The following is a 20,710-nucleotide window of genomic DNA, read 5'->3' as shown; positions in this document are numbered from 1 at the left end:
GGGATTCAGCTGGCCTTGCTGTCCAGCTGAGGGATTCAGCTGGCCTTGCTGTCCAGCTGAGGGGATTCAGCTGGCCTTGCTGTCCAGCTGAGGGATTCAGCTGGCCTTGCTCTCCAGCTGAGGGGATTCAGCTGGCCTTGCTGTCCAGCTGAGGGATTCAGCTGACTTTGCTCTCCAGCTGAGGGATTCAGTTGGCCTTGCTCTCCAGTTTGCCCAGGTGATGTGGTCCATTTTTGTCTGAGCTGGAATTACAGACCAGTCTCCATGCCTGCCTGCCATTTCTGTGGGTTCTGGGAAATGTGTACTTGGGTTCACACATGCAGGCAATCACTTTACCCACTGAACCATCTCCCCAGCCCAGCTCACATTCATGAGTTTTAAGTCTTTGTATATTTTAGATAGTGGCCTTTTATTTGCTGACTTGTTTGTTTTCTTATTTCTCCTCAGACTGTCTTTTCATCCTATTGACAATGTTTTCCACAGAACAGAGAATTTTAATGCATTGATGGATAGCACCTTTATTCTTTTCTTAATGATTATATAAAAAAAATCCCCATGAACCCAAAATTATCTAGATTTTCTCCCAAACTATTTCCTAGGAATTTATTTTTATTCTGATCCATTTTGTAGTTTGTTTTTTGAAGGTGGGGAGGATGTTTAGTTGTTGCAACTACACTTGTTTAAAACACTTTTATCCATGGTATTACCTTTGCTCCCGTGTCACAGATCAGCTGACTGTATGCCTTAATTTAATTTCTGTTGCTTTCAGAAAATACCCAACAAAAAACAACTTTGGAGGGATGGAGAGATGACTCAGAAGTTAAGAGTACTGACTGCTCTACCATCAGTCCTGAGTTCAATTCCCAGCAATCACACCTGTAATGAGATCTGGTGCCCTCTTCTGACCTGCAGGCATGCATACATGTGGGCAGAACACTGTATACATAATAAACAAACAAATAAATAAATAAATAAATCTTTAAAAAAAAAAACGAAGAGAAATGGGTTATTTTAGCATCCAATTCTGGGTTCCAGCACATTATAGTGGGAAACATCAAGACAAAAGGAACTTAAAACAATTGGGTACATCACATCTTCAGTCAAGAGCAGAGGGAAATGAATGAATGCATGCTTAACACTATGTCACTCACTTTCTCTTCTCTCACACAGTCTAGGACTCAAAACTCATATTGCCTGAAGTGTGATGAGTCTTGCCATGTCATTTAATGTCAAAAGGACAATCTCTCACAGACAGGCCTAAAGGACAATGCTATCTAGACAATCTCTCATTGAGAGTCTCTTCCCAAGTGATTGTGGATTGCAACATGTTGACAACTGAACCATCACACATGAGCGTGCACACAAACACACACACACACAATATATATATATATATATATATATATATATATATATATTAACTTGGGCTCTCCATGTTATATTGATCTACTGTATTTCAATGTTCTGCCAACATAACATACTCTTGGTTACTAAAGCTTTATAGTATGTTTTTATTATTTTTTTTTTTAATTTTTTTTTTTTGGTTTTTTGAGACAGGGTTTCTCTGTATAGCCCTGGCTGTCCTGGAACTCACTTTGTAGACCAGGCTGGCCTCGAACTCAGAAATCCACCTGTCTCTGCCTCCCAAGTGCTGGGATTAAAGGCATGCGCCACCACGCCCAGCTAGTATGTTTTTAAAAAGATTTATTTTTATTTTTGTGTATGACATGTCTTTGTGTAACTATGTGTATGTATCTGCAGGTATGCACAAAGGCCAGAACAGGGCATCACATCCCCTGTAACTGAAGCTACAGGTAATTATGAGCTGCTTGGCATGGTGCTGGTAACTGAACCCCAGATCTCTGGAAGAGCAGTACATTCTCTTAACCACTGAGCCATAGATCCAGCTCGTTTATTAGTATGTTTCGAGGTTGAGTAATAATGCTAATCCCCCAAGCTTGTGGTTCTCCTTCAATACTGCCTATGCAGATTTCTACCTTAGGAAGCAAGATGGGAAGAGGAAATTCTAAAGGAAGAGTCAGAATAGAAATTTAAAAAGCTAGAAATCGATGGAGAAAAATCAATAAATCCTAAAGCTATTTTTAAAAAGCGATCCATTACAAAGTAAAATTGGAGAAAGGCTAAGGAAAAAGAAATGTCAGTAATTTCAGAAATGAAAAAGAGGACATCATTACAGATCCCATGGTGATTAAAGATAAACGGAGCCTAGGGAGGCAGCTAAGTGGGCAAAACTCTTACTGTACATTCTGGATACCCTTTGTCAACTAGACACAAACCTAGAGTCACTAGGAAGAGGGAACCTCATATAAAGCAATGCCTCGGTATCACTGGTCTGTGGTTATCCCTGTGAGAAGCTGTCTTGATTAGCGATTGATGTTGGAGGTCCCAGACCACTGAGGGCCACACCATCCCTAGGTAAGCCTGCTCCATGGTCTCTCTTCAGTTCCTGTTGTGTTCCTGCCCTGACTTAGGGATTGACAGTTAACATGGAGGTGTAAGCTAAATAAGTCCTTTCCTCCTCAAGTTCCTTTTCGTGAGGATGTTTGATCACAGTAACAGAAACGCAAACTGGGACACCGCGCAAGGTTGAGCATCTGAGTTCAAGCTCCAGATGCCACATCAAACTTATTTGGGGTCAGTGTCCTGGACTGCAAACTTCACTCACGCTTACTACGCGTCTCACCTCTCCTCATGTGGGACTGTAAGGTTAAAAGGTGTTTGAGTTTAATGTTTATTTATCTAAGGTATATTAGATTTCTCCTGATGCTAAGCCAGAACATTAAAATGACCTGATGGGTTTCAAAACAGATCTTCCACTCACCTGCAGGTAGCGCAAACTGATCTCACCATGCTGTTTGCTTCCAGCCCAGGGCAGAATTCCTGATGGTACGAACTTACAGAAGTGTGTATTCCACTTCCCACTTCCCTCCCTTCCTTCCTCCTGTGGGGGTCTGGTTTGTTGGTGTGTGCACCTATGTATATGTGGAGGCCAAAGGTTGAGGTTAGGTATCTCCCATAGTCACTTTCCACCTTGTTTCTTAAAATAATAGATGTGTATATGTCTGTGTGAGAGCATATGTACCCAGGCCCGTGTGTAGATATAAGATGAAGGTATCAGGCATCCTCTATTACATCTGGTCTCTCTCCCTGAATCTGGGCCTCATTTTCTCAGCTAGGCTGGAAGCCAGCAGGCTCAGCAATCCTTTTGTTTCCACCCCCTCAGACCTGATGTTGCAGACACAGGAAGGATTCTGGGATCTAAACTACAATCTTCAGGATTATACTGCTGAGCCATCATCTGAAGTGCTGAGCGACCTCCCCAGCCCTTTTCACCTTGGGTTTGTTTGTTTGTTTGTTTGTTTTGAAACGGGGTCTCAGTGACCCTGGAACTCACCAGTTTGGCAAGACTGGATGGATAATGAGCCACAGAGACAGGTGTCTCCACCTCCCCTGCACTCCCCATTACAAGCATATGTCACCATGCCTGAGATTTTCAGATGGGTTCTGGGGATTCAACTCTGGTCCTCATCTTGCATAGCAAACACATTATTAAGTGCATCGCCACATCTGGAGATTTTAGCATCTAGATATGGCCACACCGAGCTTCTGGCGCCTTGCCAGGCATATTTACAATTTTCTACCCTTGTGCACTGGTTCCTGCTTGTGGCTGCCTGTTCCCCTCAGCCGTGAGTCTCTGGATTCATGGTGTTCTATCTTTTAAACAGCACCTGAGCCCTGTGACCTCAATTCTCTGACAAAACTGAGAATCACTAACTCTTTTTTTTTTTTTTTCCAGTTAAGCTTATTTAAGTTCAGACTTTAATTCTGTATTTCCTTTGTTTCAAGGCAAAGGAAGCACCTCAGGAGTCTGAGATGGTGTTCACAGTGCGTCGCAGAGCAACAGTGACCTTCCAGACAAGCGGAGACTCGTGGCGGGAGCAGAAGGAGAAGCGGGCAGCCATGATGGTCGGGATCTTGATTGGCGTGTTTGTGCTTTGTTGGATCCCCTTCTTCCTGACAGAGCTCATCAGCCCGCTCTGTGCCTGCAGCCTACCACCCATCTGGAAAAGCATATTCCTGTGGCTTGGATATTCAAATTCGTTCTTCAACCCCTTGATTTACACTGCCTTTAATAAGAATTACAACAATGCCTTCAAGAGCCTTTTTACTAAGCAGAGATAAGAAGGGCTGGGGAGATAAAAGGGAAGACCTGGGAAGAGAAAGGAATTTGTAGTCCTCATTTCACCAGAGACCTTCTCCCCACCACCTACAGCCCGATGATGACACTCCAAAAGTCAGACCACTGGGCCTGGAACACTGAAGAGTTCTCACGGAGGTTGACAACTGTTTGGCAAGCATACCCATGCCTTCTAACAGAAGGATGTGACAGACATTACTAGTGAATTGTGCTACATTTCTGCACTACCCAGAAACCCTACCAAACAGGTTAAGGATATATTTTAGGTATTGCTGGTCATTTGTTAGACCTGACATGTGACAAAGTTGATTTGTTTTTCCGTTATTTAGTACTATGTCCCCCAGTGAGGGTCTCTCGGGAGTTTCCTGAGACTGTCTCCTTGACATAGCCTCTCCTCTATCCCTTATGCATCAGAGGAGTTTCCCTTCCTTAGCCTCCTACACAACCTCCACAGGACAGTGATTCTCAGCTTAGAAACAGATGGGCCTCACCTGAAGCTTTGATACAATGTGTTCCACGCAGGTGTCAAGATGGCTCAGTAGACAAAGGCAACTGCCCCTGAGCCTGGTGGTCTACTTTTGATGGAGACACACATAATGGAAGGAAAGAAAGAAAACTAACTGTTCCAAGTTGTCTCTAACCTCCAGATATGTGCCAACAGCCCTCACCCCCATGTGCATACAAAATAATAAACAAGACATATTTGAAAATAGAAAAACAGTGTTCAGTAATTCATACTGAATGGATCAGACTCTCAAAGAGGTTTGGTGGTCTAGTATTGAAATGTCTTCATAGTTTTTCTGTTTTGTTTTTGTTGTTATTTTTGGAGATAGGGTCTCCTTTGTAGCCCTGACTGGGCTGGGACTCATCATGTACACCAGGCTGGCCTCTAAATAACACAGATCCATCTGCCTCTGCCTCCCAAGTGCTGGGATTAATGGTGAGCATATTATCATGCCCAGTTTTGTTTTTGTTTTTAAAACATTTTAGTCCATATGAGATGGTCCTATGAGATAGTCCACATGAGATGGTCCTATGAGATGGTCCATATGAGATGGTCCTATGAGATAGTCCATATGAGATGGTCCTATGAGATAGTCCATATGAGATAGTCCATATGAGATGGTCCATATGAGATGGTCCTGTGAGATAGTCCATATGAGATGGTCCTATGAGATAGTCCACATGAGATGGTCCTATGAGATGGTCCATGTGAGATGGTCCTATGAGATAGTCCATATGAGATGGTCCTATGAGATAGTCCATATGAGATAGTCCATATGAGATGGTTCTAGGTGCTTATGTTACTCCTTAAAGTTTGGGGGTTTTTTTTATGATTTATTTTTACTTTTACTGGTGTGTGTGTGTGTGGTGTCTGCAGGGACCAGAAGAGGGTATCAGATCCCCTAGAGCTAGAGTTACAGGCAGTTCTAAGCTGTCCCTTGGGATCCTGGGAACTGAACTCTGGTCCTCAGCAAGAGGAGAAAGTACCTTTAACTCCTGAGCTGTCTCTCCAGTTCTTTACTCTTTAGACAGTTAACTGGGCCTTTCTGGGGATGGGGGATTGCCCAGAGAGCACGACTCCTAAAGCTCCCTCTGTGGTCTGCTATGAAGTCTCTTCATCATAGGGAAGAACAAGTGTGAGATGCGGTTGCTGCTGCTGTGTGTGCCTGTGTGTGTGTGTGTGTTTTCTCATGTGTGCATGTGTGTGCCTATGCATGCAGTGTGTTATTTACTGAAAGACCCTGCTTCTAGTGCTGTGGCTCAGCCTTAGCACACACCTTTAATCCCTTTGGCTGGGATATAGACACACCTTTGGTACACATCTTTAATCCCAAACAACAAAGGTAAAGTTTGTAGAAGGAAGCACCTGTGGTTGAAAGTGATGTCTAATTGTGTGGCAAAGTGATGAATTAGAGAAAGATTTGACAAGAGGATATGCCTACCTCTCATGAAAAGAGAAAAGAAAAGGTAGCTACTTCAGAGAGCAGTGCAGAGAGAGAGGAGGAGAAGGCGGTTTAGTTGGGACGGCAGTAGACAGAACAAGCCAGAGAATGAAGAGCTAGAAGATTAAAATATATTATCAAAGTTAGTATGAGACCAAACAGAGAAACTCAGTAAGACACACAGAGAAGCCAGGTTGAATCAGTCAGTTCGGAGAGGAATTCGAGCCAGAACAGCTGAGTTGAACCAGTCAACTAGAGTACAGAAAGAGCTAGAAAGGGTGAGTTTGTTCAGCGGCCAGTCTCAGAGGCTGAAAACATTCTGGGCTTAGATGAGATTGAACGGAGGCTGGAGGCTTCCAGGATAAGGCCTAGGTTAGCAGACTGAGACAGAGGCCAAACCTACTCTGTTTTGAGATGGGACTCCATCTATTAAAAAAAAAGGGGGGGAGGGTGGGTGGGCTGGCGAGATGGCTCAGCCGTTAGGAGCACCGACTGCTCTTCCGAAGGTGCTGAGTTCAAATCCCAGCAACCACATGGTGGCTCACAACCATCTGTAATGAAATCTGATGTCCTCTTCTGGAGTGTCTGAAGACAGCTACAGTATACTCACATATAATAAATAAATACATCTTAAAAAAAAAAAGCCTGAGAACTTGACCTGAAGCTTGTGTCATTTTGCTCACTATTCTGTCTGCTTGGAATTGTCACCCAGGTTTCCGTGAGACTCTGTCCCTGGCTAAATACTGAGGCCTTCCCTAGCTTCTCAGTGTGACAATGCAGCCACCATCCAACGCACCACTCTGGAATCCTTCTTCCTTGCTTTAACTAGCATACTGAAGCAGTTATTGGATTCAAGTTCTCGTGTGCCTACACCCCACTCCAGTCCCTTTGGAAGGCAGGTTCTCTTGTCCGTGCTTGACATGGTTGGTTGAATGTATCAATAACAATGAAGACCCTCACTGAACAGGAATAGAGACAAATGGTTCCCAAGCTGGCTCAGAATCTTACCATACTTCCAGGAATCCTGAATTTTCATCTTTTTACTGGGCCAAGCTCCACGTCAAGATGTTGTTGCTCCATTTCATAATGGCTGATGCTACTCAAGCTCTGTCTTTGCTTCTACTACTTGAAGAAACAGGAAGGGTAGCAGGAACTCTCTTGATCCCCCTCTTACTGATGTAGCCAGAGATCCTGGCATTGCTGCTGGGTGTGTATTAGCAGTGACCCCCAACATTAGCAGGTAATGTTTTGGACATTTGTTTATAAATAAGGGGCTCAAGTAGAGGATTCCCTTGCCTTAGAATAGTAGCATTTGGGTTGTAGATAATCAGGTTAGGAGTGATTGCTGCTCATGCAGAGGACCCAAGTTCCACTTCTAGCATGCATGTCAGTCAGCTGACATATGCTTGTAACTCCAGCTCCAGAGGTATCTAATGTCCTCTCCTGGCATACAGGAACTAGTATGCACATGTGCACTCATTCATGAGTATGCATGTACACACACACACAGACATACAATAACTCTTTTTTTAAAAAAGAATACTCTTAAATAATATTTTAGCCGTAGTTGTAATTCCTCTCCTGGGGTTAATGTAGATTGTCAGCTTGATAGGATTCAGAATCACCATGGAAACACAACTCGAGGAATTTTAACTGAGGGAGTTTCTAGATTAGTTTAACTGAGGTGGGGAAACCCACCCTGAGTATGGGTGGCATCGTCCCATGAGCTAGGGTCCCTCTTTCTATGCTTCCTGGCAGTGGGTTCAGTATGACCAGACACTTCTAAAGTCCCTACTGCCATGCTTTCCCACCATAATGGACTGTATCCCTTGGAGCTGTGAGACAAAATCAACCTTTCCTTCCCAAAGTTGCTTTGTCAGACATGTAATAATAACAGCTCCAAGAAAAACAACGAATGCACTGTAGTTGAAGGAAGCAGAGTTCAGCTTTCACTTGGTCATTCAGCTTATACTTGGTTACGTGCTTTCCTGAGGGAAGTCAGGGCAGGAGCTGAGGCAGAAACCACAGAGGAACATCGCTTACTGGTTCCTCTTTGGCTTATATTCAGCTAGCTTTATAATATACAGACCTGAGACACTGGCCTAGGGATGGTGCTACCCATAGTTGGCCAGGCCCTCCCAGATCAATAGCCTCAGGCCAATCTGAGACAATTCTCTACCGGAAGCTTCCTCTTTCCAGGGGACTCTATGTTTGTGTCAAGTTAGACAAGAAAAACTAAAAGAGGAGCTGGCAAGGTAGGGGGCTGGGAGAGACAACACACGGAAAGTTCCAGGTGAGAGAGGCACAGCTGCCAGAGGATGCTAATTGCTTAGAGGTACTGTTCCTATCTTCTGAACCCTGAGGTAGCATGGAGGCTGATGTGATTCTCATGAGGTACCGACAACCCTAGAGCAGTTTCAGCTCATTTCCCCCGTTACATACAGGAAGGAACAGAATCAGCCTCCACAATTCCCTCAAAGTTCTTCCACCAAGGGGGAGGGGAGAGATTTTTTTTTTTTTTACTTGTCAACTCTAGAAGGTGAGGTCCAAATTAATGATGGGTTTTTCCATCTCAAAAGATCTGGATAGGGCTTATTTCCCCACCTCAAAGATCTAGATCAGAAGTGGGTCTTCCCACCTCAAGTGATTTATCTCTCAAGGGTGCCCAGTCAGACGAGGTCAAATTAACATTCAAGAATACCCACCACACCTACTGACTCCAGAGCTTTGAGTTTGTTAAGAAAACAGATTAGCTGGGTGTGGTGGTACATGCCTTTCCTCCTGGCACTCTGGAGGCAGGGGGATCTTTGAGTTGCAGCCAGTATGGCCTATAGAGTGAGCTCCAGGCAACCAGGGCTACACAGATAAACCCTGTCACAGAGAAACCCACCACCTCCAACGAAAATAAGCCCCTCCCCCTAAGAGGGGGACATCCAGGTTGATGGAAGGGGTGTGTGTGCTGGGGATGTAGATGCAGAAGCCCTGCGTTCAATTCTAGTTCTGTATAAACTGAGTATGGTGACACACACCCATAATCCCAGCCCTGGGGAAGGTCAAATACACCCTTGCTATGCAGAGTTTGAGGCCAGTCTGGGACAGGAGACCATGTTTCAATACCATGTATCCACCATCCCCTCCCCCAAAATAACAAAAGAAAGAAAAGAGACTAGTGGAAGTGAAATTTTCTCCCATGATTGTTCTTAAATGAAACCAAATTAAACTTCAAAAACTATTTATTTTTGAGTAGATAATGCATGTACACGGTACAAAATTCCAGAGTACAAAAGGCAAACAGTGAAAAGTAATTTCCACCTTCTTCCAGGCAGCAACTGAGGCTGCCAGGCTGCTGTGTCACTTCTCAGAGACAGTCTGGGAACAGGCAAGCAGACGTATCACAAGCATATATGTGAGTATATGCACACACACATATGCATCCACACACCTACATGTATTTATCCCTATTCCAAACACTAGCATTTCATGCACGTTCATGCATGCTTTCTTCCCCCACTTAACCACGTGGCCCCAAGACCCCTTGAACGTTCCTTGGCAATACACACAGAGCAGGTCCATTCTTTTGAGTGTTTGCAGAATGCCCCATTGTAGACATGGGCCATGATGTTTTTCACCTCTGTTCTGAATTAATGGTAGTTTCTAACCTTTTGTTATTACAAATGTTACTCTAATAAAAGTTTCTGTACATAAGAAAAGTTCCTACATGTGGCACTGCTGGTAGAAAAGGCGGTACAATTGGATTCGTGATGCTATTCAATTGTCCTCCAAGGCGGGTGAAGGCTTGGAGCTCTGCCATTCACTGCATGTGTGCTGCTCTACAGCAATACCCGTTTTCTTCAATCACGAAGCTAAGATCCGTCCACCACATATGAAGGAAGAACACACTAATGATCCTATTCGACATTAATGTGCCTTCCCTGCTGCAAAAGGTGACCTTGTAATTAAAGCTTGGAAACTTCTGGGAAACTCTTTTTCCGTTCCATCCTTCAAGGTTAGCGACTAATGAACACACGTCTTAAGAGGGCTTCTCTAGTGCCGCTGACTAGAACTGGCAGCCTGTTTAAACCTGAGCATAGGTTAGGTTAGATCTACATTTTGCTACTATAGGATGCAAAGATAACAGTTTGGGGAGCCAACTTAAGCAAGTGGAATGTTCTGACTGTCTGATGAACCACAGTGAGCTGGGTAGGGTCCCTGTGTCACTGCCCTTACACATTCCAAAGAGGGAATATGTAGACCTTGCGAAGGATCAGAAACCTTAAGCATGTGTCATAATGACACATGTCACTAAGACATGTGTCATTAAGACAGAACAGGAATGTGACGAGTGGACTGTGATATGACCAGGAGGCTAGTGTGATGACATCATCCAAAGTCGTGGAGAGGACAGACACATGAGGATTGTATCAATGGAGGGTGAGCGTGGCCATCTGGGAAATTGATACAGGCCGATGAGGATACAGGAGGATACAGAAGCTGCGACTCCCCATGGTGTCAAACACTGCCCACGAGGCACTAAAGCCCGGCTCATGATCTTATACATAGTTATTCTGAGAAGGAAAACATGCATTATTAATTTTTTTGTATATGCATGTTCCTTTATGTGTATGGGGATGTGTGTGCATGTGAAGGTCAGAGGTCAACTCAGATACCATCTTCATTGCTCTCCACCTAATTTTATGAGACAGGTTTTCTCACTGAATTGAAGCTTACTAACTCAGCTAATCTGGCTGGTCAGTGAGCCCCAGGGGTCCTTTTGTCTCTTCCTTTCTAGGGCTGGGAATACAAGAGCACACTGCTATGCGTGGCTTTGATGCTGGGGATCCTAACTCAGGTCCTCATGCTTTACTGACTGGGACATCTCCCAGGTCCTCCGTTACCTTTTACATACCATTTCAGTCCAGTGCCACCTACTGCTAGAAGGAAGAGCGTGTACAACTCTAAGATGCATCTCAGAAGAGACTATGACTCTTCCTCTAGCTTCCTCAGCTGCACCAGACAGTACCACCCATGTTACTGGGCTCTTCATTATACTGCTCTGTATTAAGGTCTTCTCTGTCTTAGCAACCAACCCTGGCAATGAACACATCATAAAACACTTCCTTACGGTACTTCTCAGAGCAAAATTCAGTTCAACTGCCTGAACCTTCACAAGCCAAAGTCCCTGTAGGAAATTATTGCTAGGATGCCCAGGTCCTTTAAATGGACCATCCATCACCTTGGGAGCAGGCAAGACAGGACCATGGAGGAGGCAGAGGGATGCATTATAGGGGTTACAGGTCAGGCTGGGTGTCTCAGATACCCCTCAGGTAGTGACTACAGTATTCAAGATAGAAAAGACAGGAGTCTGCCAAAGTGACAAAGGATAGGAATGGCACCTTGGGAGGTAGTCAGAGAGCTGTTGGAAGGCCTGCCCCGTGCTTTGTTCAAGGTCCTGAGGGGTCCCCCAGAAACAGTCTGGAGAAGGGAAGCCTTTCCTGGTGACCAATGCCGGCTTGGTTCCACCATACGCCTGTGTCTTCACTGTTCTGGAATCAAGTGCTACAAACCAGACCCTGATCCAGAAGGTCAGACTAACAGGAGCTTATGCCCACCATGGACTCTGCTTCATTACAGAAGCACCTTTGGATGCAGGTTGGCAGATATTCTATGGTACTCACCACCGCCCCTGTGGTGTTGGCTGACTAGCCACTGAACATGGAGAAGAGGAGAACGTCCCTACATCCTCCCAGACCTTCCACCATCACCTCAGTCTCACTCTGCTCACAACTGCTTTGAGCTTGGATTCAACCAGAGCATCCTCAGGAACATCATGAAAAGCATGTGGGAGGGAAGGTAGCTTCTGACCTAGAGGCTGGTCTTAAGAATGCATGGCAATGGGAACCAGCCCCGTGAACAAGCTCTCTGCTCTGAATCTGGCTTCTCTTAAAGTACACACGGGAAAAAAAAAAAGTCACCTACAGATGTTTCCCCACCACCTTACAATTCTGGTAAAAGCCAGTAGGCTCCAAACACAATGCTATACTATGTGTGGGTACAGCTATGTCTGGGTACAGAAGACACTGCCCTGAGAGGCCCTTCCCTTCCACGAGCCTCCAGGTGGATTCTGAAATGACCAGGGATCTCAGGGAATCTCCTCAGCCACTAACGTCAGACTGAGCAGTCACTTCATGCTGGAATTACTCACGAAGGTGCTATCTATCTGTTTTAGGATGTCTGATGCAAATGTAGGGTTCTCAGGTCTAATTCAAAGAATAACAGAGCCTACCCACAAAGCTCTAAAACAATACAGGTCAGCCACTGCTCACTGTTGCTTCCCAGAACCAGATAGTAAGACATTACTGCCTTAGATACCACATCCTTTGAATGTAGGAGAGAGAAATCAAGATAGATCTGAGCTCGAAGCCTCTCTGTTGGCTAGCTTTCCCCGTGTCAGATGCTGCTGCACAGACAGCTGGGGTAACAGTGTCAGCAGCAGTCTTACCCAGCTACGGACTTGCAGACTGTAATACCAATCTGCCAGGCAAGATGAGAGCACTGGAGTCAGAGGCCTAGGTCAACCACCTTATTCTGTTTAGATCTGTTGCCTGCTCCTCAGGAGGGCAGTCGTACCTGGTACTGAAGAGCAAGTAACAGGAACCGCTCATCATCTCTATTAAGCCTTGTGGATTGAGGAATGGGACAAAGTATCCACCAACCCCTCTCTACCAGGAGTTACCAACGCAATCTCTCTCTACCAGGAGTGATCACCTTTATGCTTTTACAGCATGACCCTGCCATCTACAAAGTTTACGGAGCACACAGTGTAATGCAGTTTTAAAAGAAGAGATGGAAAATAATCTGTGTTCTAAATTACTTTACAATTTCATGTTGGGCCACATTCACAGCTATCCACGGCTGCAGGCAGCCTGTAGTTGATCATGCCTACAACCACACCAAAAGAAGAAACTCTCGCCTAGGATACACTCGATGTCCTGATCCTCCTGCTTCTATCACAAGTGTGTGCTACCACGTCCATTTATGTGACGTTAGGGATGGAACCTAGGCAAGCACCCTACCCACTGAGCCCCAGCACCTCTTCTTTTCTATCAGTATGCATGCCTCATGCCTCTTAATCATACATTAGGAAACTAAAGTTGAGAAGCACTTCTGTGACTGCCCAATGCCCCCACCTGCTTCTGCTTGATGGTCCCAACCTGCTGTTCATGTGTATGCTAAGTTTATGCAGAAGGGAGCACAGACCTCACACTGGGATTTACCTAGCATGACCCAGTTGCTAGGTTCCCGATACCTGGAGGTTTGGGGGTGTTCTGTGATTGCTTTGATCTGCTCATGTCCAGAGGCTAAAGCCAACCCTTTACGGGTTATCAGAGGCCCTCCTTCCCATCTCAGCTCACATCCTACTCCTTTCAGTTCCGGCCCAAGTGATGTTCGCTCCGTGGAGGCTTCCTGCCCCTGTCACTACCTTCTTTTCTTCCATGCACAGCACCCGAAGTCTTTCCCCTTGTCTGACCGGATAGTACTCAACGGTCTAAACATCTTATCTTCACTGAAACCCTGGCAGTGCAAGAACATGGGCTATGCTTCCAGCACCCTCACAGCTGTCCTTGACCACATGCAGCCTGAGGGCAGGACACACCTTCAGCCATACCAGAGCAGATGTCTGAGAAGCACAGCTCCAGACTGGCAGTTCCCATTTCCAAAGCCCATCGTGGGCACTTGGTATCAGTTCACAACACAAATGGGTGGACTCTAGTAAACCAGAACCTCGCCTGCTTCTGTCTTACACCTCTGGGCTAACTGCTCTGCACCCCAACCCAGCCTAGAGTCCTTACATACTGTGACAAGCCAGAACAAAAGGCACAACGGTAGATGAATGGGCTGGCTGCTCATTCAGCAGCCTTCTGAAACATTTCAGGGGACAAGCTTTAGGGGTGGGGAGCAAGAGGGCTGTTCTCTGAGCCCCTGCTAGATGCCAGAAGGGCAGGGACCATGTTCAGCTACATTTACCTCAGGGCTTGTTTCTTAGCAGTTGCTCAATACTTGCTGAATATAATGCTCTTTATTCTCAGGGCCCGTGGGCACACATTTGGGTACCTTCATAAACGCAGTGTCACTGAAGAAATAGAAGTTGAGAGGTCAGAGTGAGTGGGCACTGCCCACGCACGGTTCTTTGTAGGGCTCTGAGTCCATCAGCCGCAGCCAGGAGAGACGAAATGAAACAAGTAGGAGAAAGAAAACATCCGTCCAGAGAACTGAAATGAATCTTCCTGGACCTCTCTGCAGAGCCATGTCAAGATCCTGTGGTCTATACATGTCATTAAAAAAATATCAGGGACATCCAGAAATGGAGATGGAGTTTTCAGGAGGCCTTGGCTTTGATCTTAGATAGTAATAGCTCATTCTTTCGACCCTCCTAGAAAAGCAGTGAGAGAGAAGCAGAGATGGTTAGTCACTGGTGCTCTTGTGGGGGTCTCCGAAGGGGCCCAGCCTTTCCCCAGTCTTGGTAACTGCTTTTTTGTTTTGATTGGTTTGTTTTTATTTTTTGCCTTTTTTTTTTTTCTTTTTTGAGACTTGAGACAGAGATTCACATAGCCCAGGCCGGTGTTGAACTGGCTAAAAAGCCACACATGGCCCTGAATCTGATCCTCCTGCCTCCAACTCCTGAGTAATGAGAATTACAACGTGCTGGGGATCAAAGGCAATGTTGTGGATTGCCAGGCAAGCACTCCACCAACAGAACTACATCTGCTGCCTCCTAGCATTTTCTGATAAGTCAGGAAGCAACCAGCACAGTGACACAGTGACACAGTGACCTACTGACCTTCTGTGTTGACAGGTGTGATGAAACCTCTGGACTAAAGGCAGGAGACCAGGCACTGTCTTTCCTACAGACAGAACTTTCTAAATTCTCCAAGGGGACAGAAGCAGAAAGCAGATACATATCTGGCAGTCTGCTTGGGAGGGTAAGCGAGAAGGGGCCTTGGAGACCGTATCCTAGGCTGTGAGCAAGGCAGTCCTAGTATACACACAGCAGACGACACACTGAGAGGTTCTAACAGTGAAGATGACAAGTCTTAAGAAGACGCAGTGACAAGTGTTTGTGAAGGGTACTCCTTTCTCCAATAACGACTTGTTATGAGCTCTGTGACTAAATGTGTTGAGGGCTATCACTGAGGGATGTCACTGGCCCCATTCCCTGCCAATGGTGCCCAGCGTCCTGAGATACCAGTTACCCTTTTGTATTCCCTTCCTGTGGCAAACTCTCGAGCTCTTCACAATGTGTCTGTTAGCAAACCTCCAGCAGCCCCAGGCCTTTCCCAAAGCTCTTAATGTCTCTAACCAAAAGACAGCTGAGGGGCAGGGGAGGTGGCTCAGCGGGTAAAGGTGCCTGATGAGCAAGTATGCGGACCTGAGTTTGAATCCCCATCACCCACATAAAAAGCTTGGCATGATTCTGCGCATGCCTGTAACCCTGGTGCTGTGTGACAGAGGCAGAAGGGTTGGTGGGACTTTCTGGCTGCCAGCCTAGGCCCAGTGAGATCTTGTCACAGGAGCATACAGCTGAGGGATGACAGAGCAGACACCAGCATCCTCCTCTGGTCTCTGCACAGGCACTCATGGGCATGCGCTTACACATCGGTGTGTATTACATATGGACTCCACATCAGCCGCTGGGCTCTTCCCATGCCTCGGGGCATTGGTTGCTCCCTGACGTGTGCTAGCCCTCCCCATAGCAGAGCCTGGCTCAGCCTGTGGAGCCTGCTCTGGGAACATCTGCCTCTGTCTCCCTACACATAAAGATTGGAACTATTAAGTTTTTTTTTATTTCCTGTCCACTAGGTCTTCTGTTTATTCGTCCTTAGCTTCTCATCTGTCTCCTTCACCACAGCGAAGCTCCTTGAGGACAGAGACCGGGTCTGTTCTACAACCTGGTTTATGCCACAGGCAGTCAGAGCTGGGAGAACATTTGAAAAGATGAGATTTGCTGCCATGCCTGTAGGCAGGCACATGGCTGCCAAATGTTAGATCACAAAACAGAGCAGGGCAGCCAGAGAAGGTGGAAGACAGCATAATCCTCAAAAATAAATCAGAACAAAACCATTGGCATGGGACATTCTCTTTTTATCTGTTCGTGTGTGTGTGTGTGTGTGCGCGCGCGCGTGTGCGCGCGCTCACGTGCTGATGCACACATATGCATGTGTGCCAGTGGAGGGCAGAAGTCAGGTTTAGCTGCCGTCCTTGCTTCTTTGTAAAATTCTATTTATTTATTTACTTTGTGTGTACATATGTGCCTGCCACAGAGGTCAGAGGGGAACTTGTGGGGCTTGAGTCTCCCTTTCTACCATGTGGGTCCTGGGTATTGGACCCAGTCATCAAGCTTGGTAGAAAGCATCTTTACTCGCTAAGCCATCTTGCTCACGGTGTAGTAGGCTGGGTGGGTTGGCCAACAAGCCTCCCTGTCGTCCCCAGCACTGGGACTCAAGTGGGCACCATCCCGCTGTTTTTTTGACTTTCTTCCTCTTGTTAGTTCTGAGGATCAAACTCTAGTACTCCTGCTTTTACAGCACGCACATTCCTGTCAAAGCCATCTCAGCAGCCTCAGCTGCAGGCTTAAGCACCTTGAGGTGAGCTGAATGTGCATTTGATTTTGGCCCACACCCTCTCACCTCTTTGAACTCTTTCACAGTCTTGAAGTAGAGCCTCTGCTTTTCCAGGAGCTCCAAGTACTGATCATTCAACTGGTCCCTTCTCATCTTGTTCTCCTGCTTCTTCTTTTCCATCTGTGGGAAACATTTTAAGAAATGGTGGTGGAGGAAGAGGCATTCTGACAGCGCCACAACAGGCAGCCACGATTAAGGTTTGGGTCAGTTTCTTCCAGACCTGCGCTCCTAAGCGCATTCCCTCGGGTTGTCCCGTTCCCTCCTGAATGACGTCACCGCAGGCTCTATAATCTAATCAGCAGCCCGCCACTCAGAGCGCCGGATGACCAGCCTGCATTTGGGGACTCCTGACTGCGGACTACTTTGTTTCTAGAGGGGACTCGTGAGTATCTGCAAGCGGTTTGGAGTGTCACAACTCCAAAGGAGGAGAGTTGTTGGTGTCACTGGCAAGGAGATGCTGCTCACCACCCTAAAGGGTTCAGGACGGCCATAAGGCAAAGGGTTATCTAGCCCAGGATGTCAACTGTGTGAGTAATCCTGATGTATAAAATTGTGTTTATAATAACATAGCTTACTACCTTTCATTTATTAACTGTGTCACAGTGTAAGCTATCTACAGCTATCTAAACTGTTATAGGGTGTTTCCAGGATACTGATCTTATACATAGACACTAAATGTTGACTTAAAAGAGATTTTCTATGGTAGCCACAAGCTGGAGGAAGTTGGAGGAAGTGGAGGCTGGAGGATGACCTGTGGGAGCTGGTTTTCCCCTTCTGTCATGTGCCTGTACCCAGTAAGCCGCCTTGTCTCTACTTGGTCTAGAACTGGCTAAGTAGGTTAGGCTGGTTGGCCACTAAGCCCCAGGATCTCTCCCCAGCATCAAGATGTAAGATGAGATAAACGTCCAGGCAGAGGTGGCTGGACAAGAGAGAAGGGCTGCTGGGAGGGACAGCTCTTAATCTGTAAGGCAGGGAAGGGGCAGCATCGCTCATTTAATATGGAGGAGCAGCACAGTGTCTGACGCAGAACAGAGTCTCCTGGCTGGTGAGGCAACGCAGGATGCAGTCTGGATGTGAGCCTCTCTGCCCACAACCTCCTCACCACCACACCCTCTGCACTGCTGTAAAGGAAGTCCGCTGACCTTCATCCTGCTTTGCTTAATGCCTTCGACGATCTGCTCCATCTGCCTTAAGAACTGGTCCCGGGCCGCAGGGGAGGCCATGGCTCTGAAAGAAAATCAACAGAGGTAGGTTCAGCATGTGGCACAGTTAGGAAGGAGGTGGGACACCAAGGAGTCAGCCCTGTACCTAGAATGTGCCCCAGCAGTCAACTAGACCTTTGCAGGGCACAGTGGGCTGAGGGAGCCACCACAAATACCAAGCAGTTGGGATTCCAAACCTCTAATCAGATAACTGAGTGAGTCTTGTTCCCCATTCTCCCTGTGTTCCTGTGGCAATGGGCTGCGTAAGGAACCTCTCTAGAAGAAAGGGATTCTGAGGTAAGAACACGCTACTCCTCTAATCTAGATTGGCATGAGCACTCTTTCAGCAGTGGTACGCACACAGGCAACTTCAAAGTGCTGCCTTCCGAGGGTCGCTCAGCTTATTCCTTGTAACTTTCAGCCAAACTATATTTCCTCAACATAAAATGTGAATGAAAAAGAATATGAATGCCATTTGCCACGAATTATGGCATGTACTGCTTAAGAAATTAATTCAGTTTTGTTTTTTAAGACTCTGAGGACAGGGGGACATCGCCTGGAATGAGAGGACATGTTCTGAGTCCTCCCAGATCTGAGCTGAGAACCTGGAACTTTGCTGGAGGCGGTAGAAGGGGTAGAATTCCTGGTGTGCCTGCTATACCTTCCTATCCATATCCAGTCTTGCAGAGGAACGGGAGCCAGAAGGCTCAGAGCTTGGCACTCACAGGTGGAGAACTCTTTAGAGAGCGGGCTTACAGAACAGAACTCTGCTGTGGTTATCAGGAATTCAGCCCTCCAGTCTGAGAAGGGCAACAGGACACAAAGGCAGGTGCCACCCCCGAACCTCCGTGTGTGTGTGTGTGTGTGTGTGTGTGTGTGTGTGTTTATGTCTGTCGCAGCATATCTGATCATGCTGAGAACCCCGAGACTGTATACTGGAAAAACCTATTTCTAGTTATGGTGTGGCTCAGCTCTAGCACACACCTTTAATCCAAGAGCTTTCTGTTTACTGGGAATGAGACTGAATAAAGTCAACCACAGGGGAGAGACAGAGCAAGCACCCAGCTGACAGGAAGTAAGCATAGGGAAAACCCATAGAGTGAGAGGAAGTCAGGAGGATGGGTAGAGAGACACACAGGAAGTAGAAAGGAGGGACATTCCCTTGGAAGGGTTTTTTAACACAGTGTGGAGAGCAGGTTTTTTCCTTCTGTCTATCAGTTGAGGAGGAAGGTCAGCTGGGTGCTTTCTCTGCCTCTCTGAGCTGGCACACTTTAACCATAGCATCTGGCTCCTGGGTCTTCATTTGGTAAAATGAAACATTTTGGTAAAATCAAACATTTGGAACTTTGTTTTACAAACAGTGTGTGTGTGTGTGTGTGTGTGTGTGTGTGTGTGTGTGTGTGTCTGTCTGTCTGTCTGTGTGTTTGTATGTGAGTGAGCCATGAATTCATTCTGACTGAATTCAGATTCAGGTTCAATGGAGAACAGCTGAGCCCTGCTGTGTTTAAAAAAAAAAAAAGATGTAGAAAGTCTAGAGCCCATGAACTTGTCTTTAAAATGTTTCTAGTCGATTGTCAGGGGCCAGCAGAGGCTTGTGCTAGCAAAAGGAAGCATGCTATTCTGGGAGCAAGCCTTGGGCTGCCAGCAAGGTGGGTAGACTAACTTACCAGGGACACACTCCAGCAAGGTGGGCAGACTAACTTACCAGGGACACACTCCAGCAAGGTGGGCAGACTAACTTACCAGGGACACACTCCTGAGCTAGTATTACTTGGTTCCCTTGCTATATGATTTATACAGATGGCTTTCCTATACAATTTATTTTATGGTAGAATCTCATGTAGTCTAGGCTGGCCTTGAAAAACCTTTGTAGTCAAACTGACCTGAAACAACTCTTGTTTCTCCTATCTTCCCTCCCAAGTGCTGGAATTCCATGCATACACCAAGAAGTCAGTTTATGAAGTGCCGGGGAACTAAGCCCAGGGCTTCATGAGTCTACACAAGCACTCATCTCTGAGCTAAATCCCCAGTTTGGAGGATGTATGTTAATTTACAAAACAGAACTTAAAGAATTCTTCCTCAGGAAGGTAGAAGGTACCTTTTTCTACCCGCCTTTGATCCTTTTTCACAGTCTTGTCTTTATCTTCCTCCTGGTCTGCCCTCTGACTGTTCCTCATCCCATACCTCCTCCCCTATCTCCCAGAGGATGGCCCCCTCCTCCTCCTCAGACCTCCACACCCCCTGGGGCCTCAGGTCTCTCCTAGGCTATCTCAATGGCCTGGAAGTAAACAGGTAGAATAGGTTGGCTGGACCCTGAACCCTAGGGATCTGCCTGTTTCCAATCCCCAAGCTCTAGGACTACAATCCCACTACACTTGATTTTCCTTCTGAGGGTTCTGGGATGGAGTAAGTCAGGCTCTTTACCCACAGCACTGCAATTTGTAGAACCTTCCATTAAGGGTCTACCCTTAGTGGATAGGGAAAGTGAGATTCATGTCCCAGTGCCAGACCTTGTGTGCACACCATATTCTCAGTCACTCCTCAGCCAGACAAGGAGGGGAGCCGAGGAGGAGGGCAGCCAGTACTTACTGTGAGAAGTTCTCGTGAATAGAGTTCAGCAGGCTAATCTGGGAGAGTGAAAAAGAACAATGTAAGTAGAAAGCT

The 20,710-nt window shown here is 46.3% G+C and overlaps 2 protein-coding genes across 3 annotated transcripts in view; one reads left to right on the top strand and one right to left on the bottom strand.

The window, feature by feature from the left end:
• LOC110322554 (5-hydroxytryptamine receptor 5B) overlaps positions 1-4,860 on the top strand; it is a 17,699-nt gene extending 12,839 nt beyond the window's left edge. Inside the window, exon 2 of the mRNA XM_021199241.2 lies at positions 3,868-4,860. Coding sequence (XP_021054900.1) covers positions 3,868-4,203 — 336 coding nt within the window. The 3' untranslated portion in view covers positions 4,204-4,860. The remainder of the gene's footprint in view (positions 1-3,867) is intronic.
• Positions 4,861-9,389: 4,529 nt separating this feature from the next.
• Positions 9,390-20,710, bottom strand: part of Ccdc93 (coiled-coil domain containing 93) — a 74,314-nt gene continuing 62,993 nt past the window's right edge. For both annotated transcript variants that reach the window (XM_021198271.2, XM_021198272.2), the window contains exons 21-24: positions 20,636-20,673; positions 17,987-18,071; positions 16,851-16,964; positions 9,390-14,596 (exon numbers count right to left, since the gene is read on the bottom strand). In XM_021198271.2, coding sequence (XP_021053930.1) covers positions 14,543-14,596; positions 16,851-16,964; positions 17,987-18,071; positions 20,636-20,673 — 291 coding nt within the window. In that variant the 3' untranslated portion in view covers positions 9,390-14,542. The remainder of the gene's footprint in view (positions 14,597-16,850; positions 16,965-17,986; positions 18,072-20,635; positions 20,674-20,710) is intronic.

Source organism: Mus pahari, chromosome 5 (assembly GCF_900095145.1).
Source record: "Mus pahari chromosome 5, PAHARI_EIJ_v1.1, whole genome shotgun sequence".
Lineage (NCBI taxonomy): Eukaryota > Metazoa > Chordata > Mammalia > Rodentia > Muridae > Mus > Mus pahari.
The sequence above is the reverse complement of the archived record's forward strand: the minus strand, read 5'-3'. Positions and strand labels throughout refer to the sequence as shown.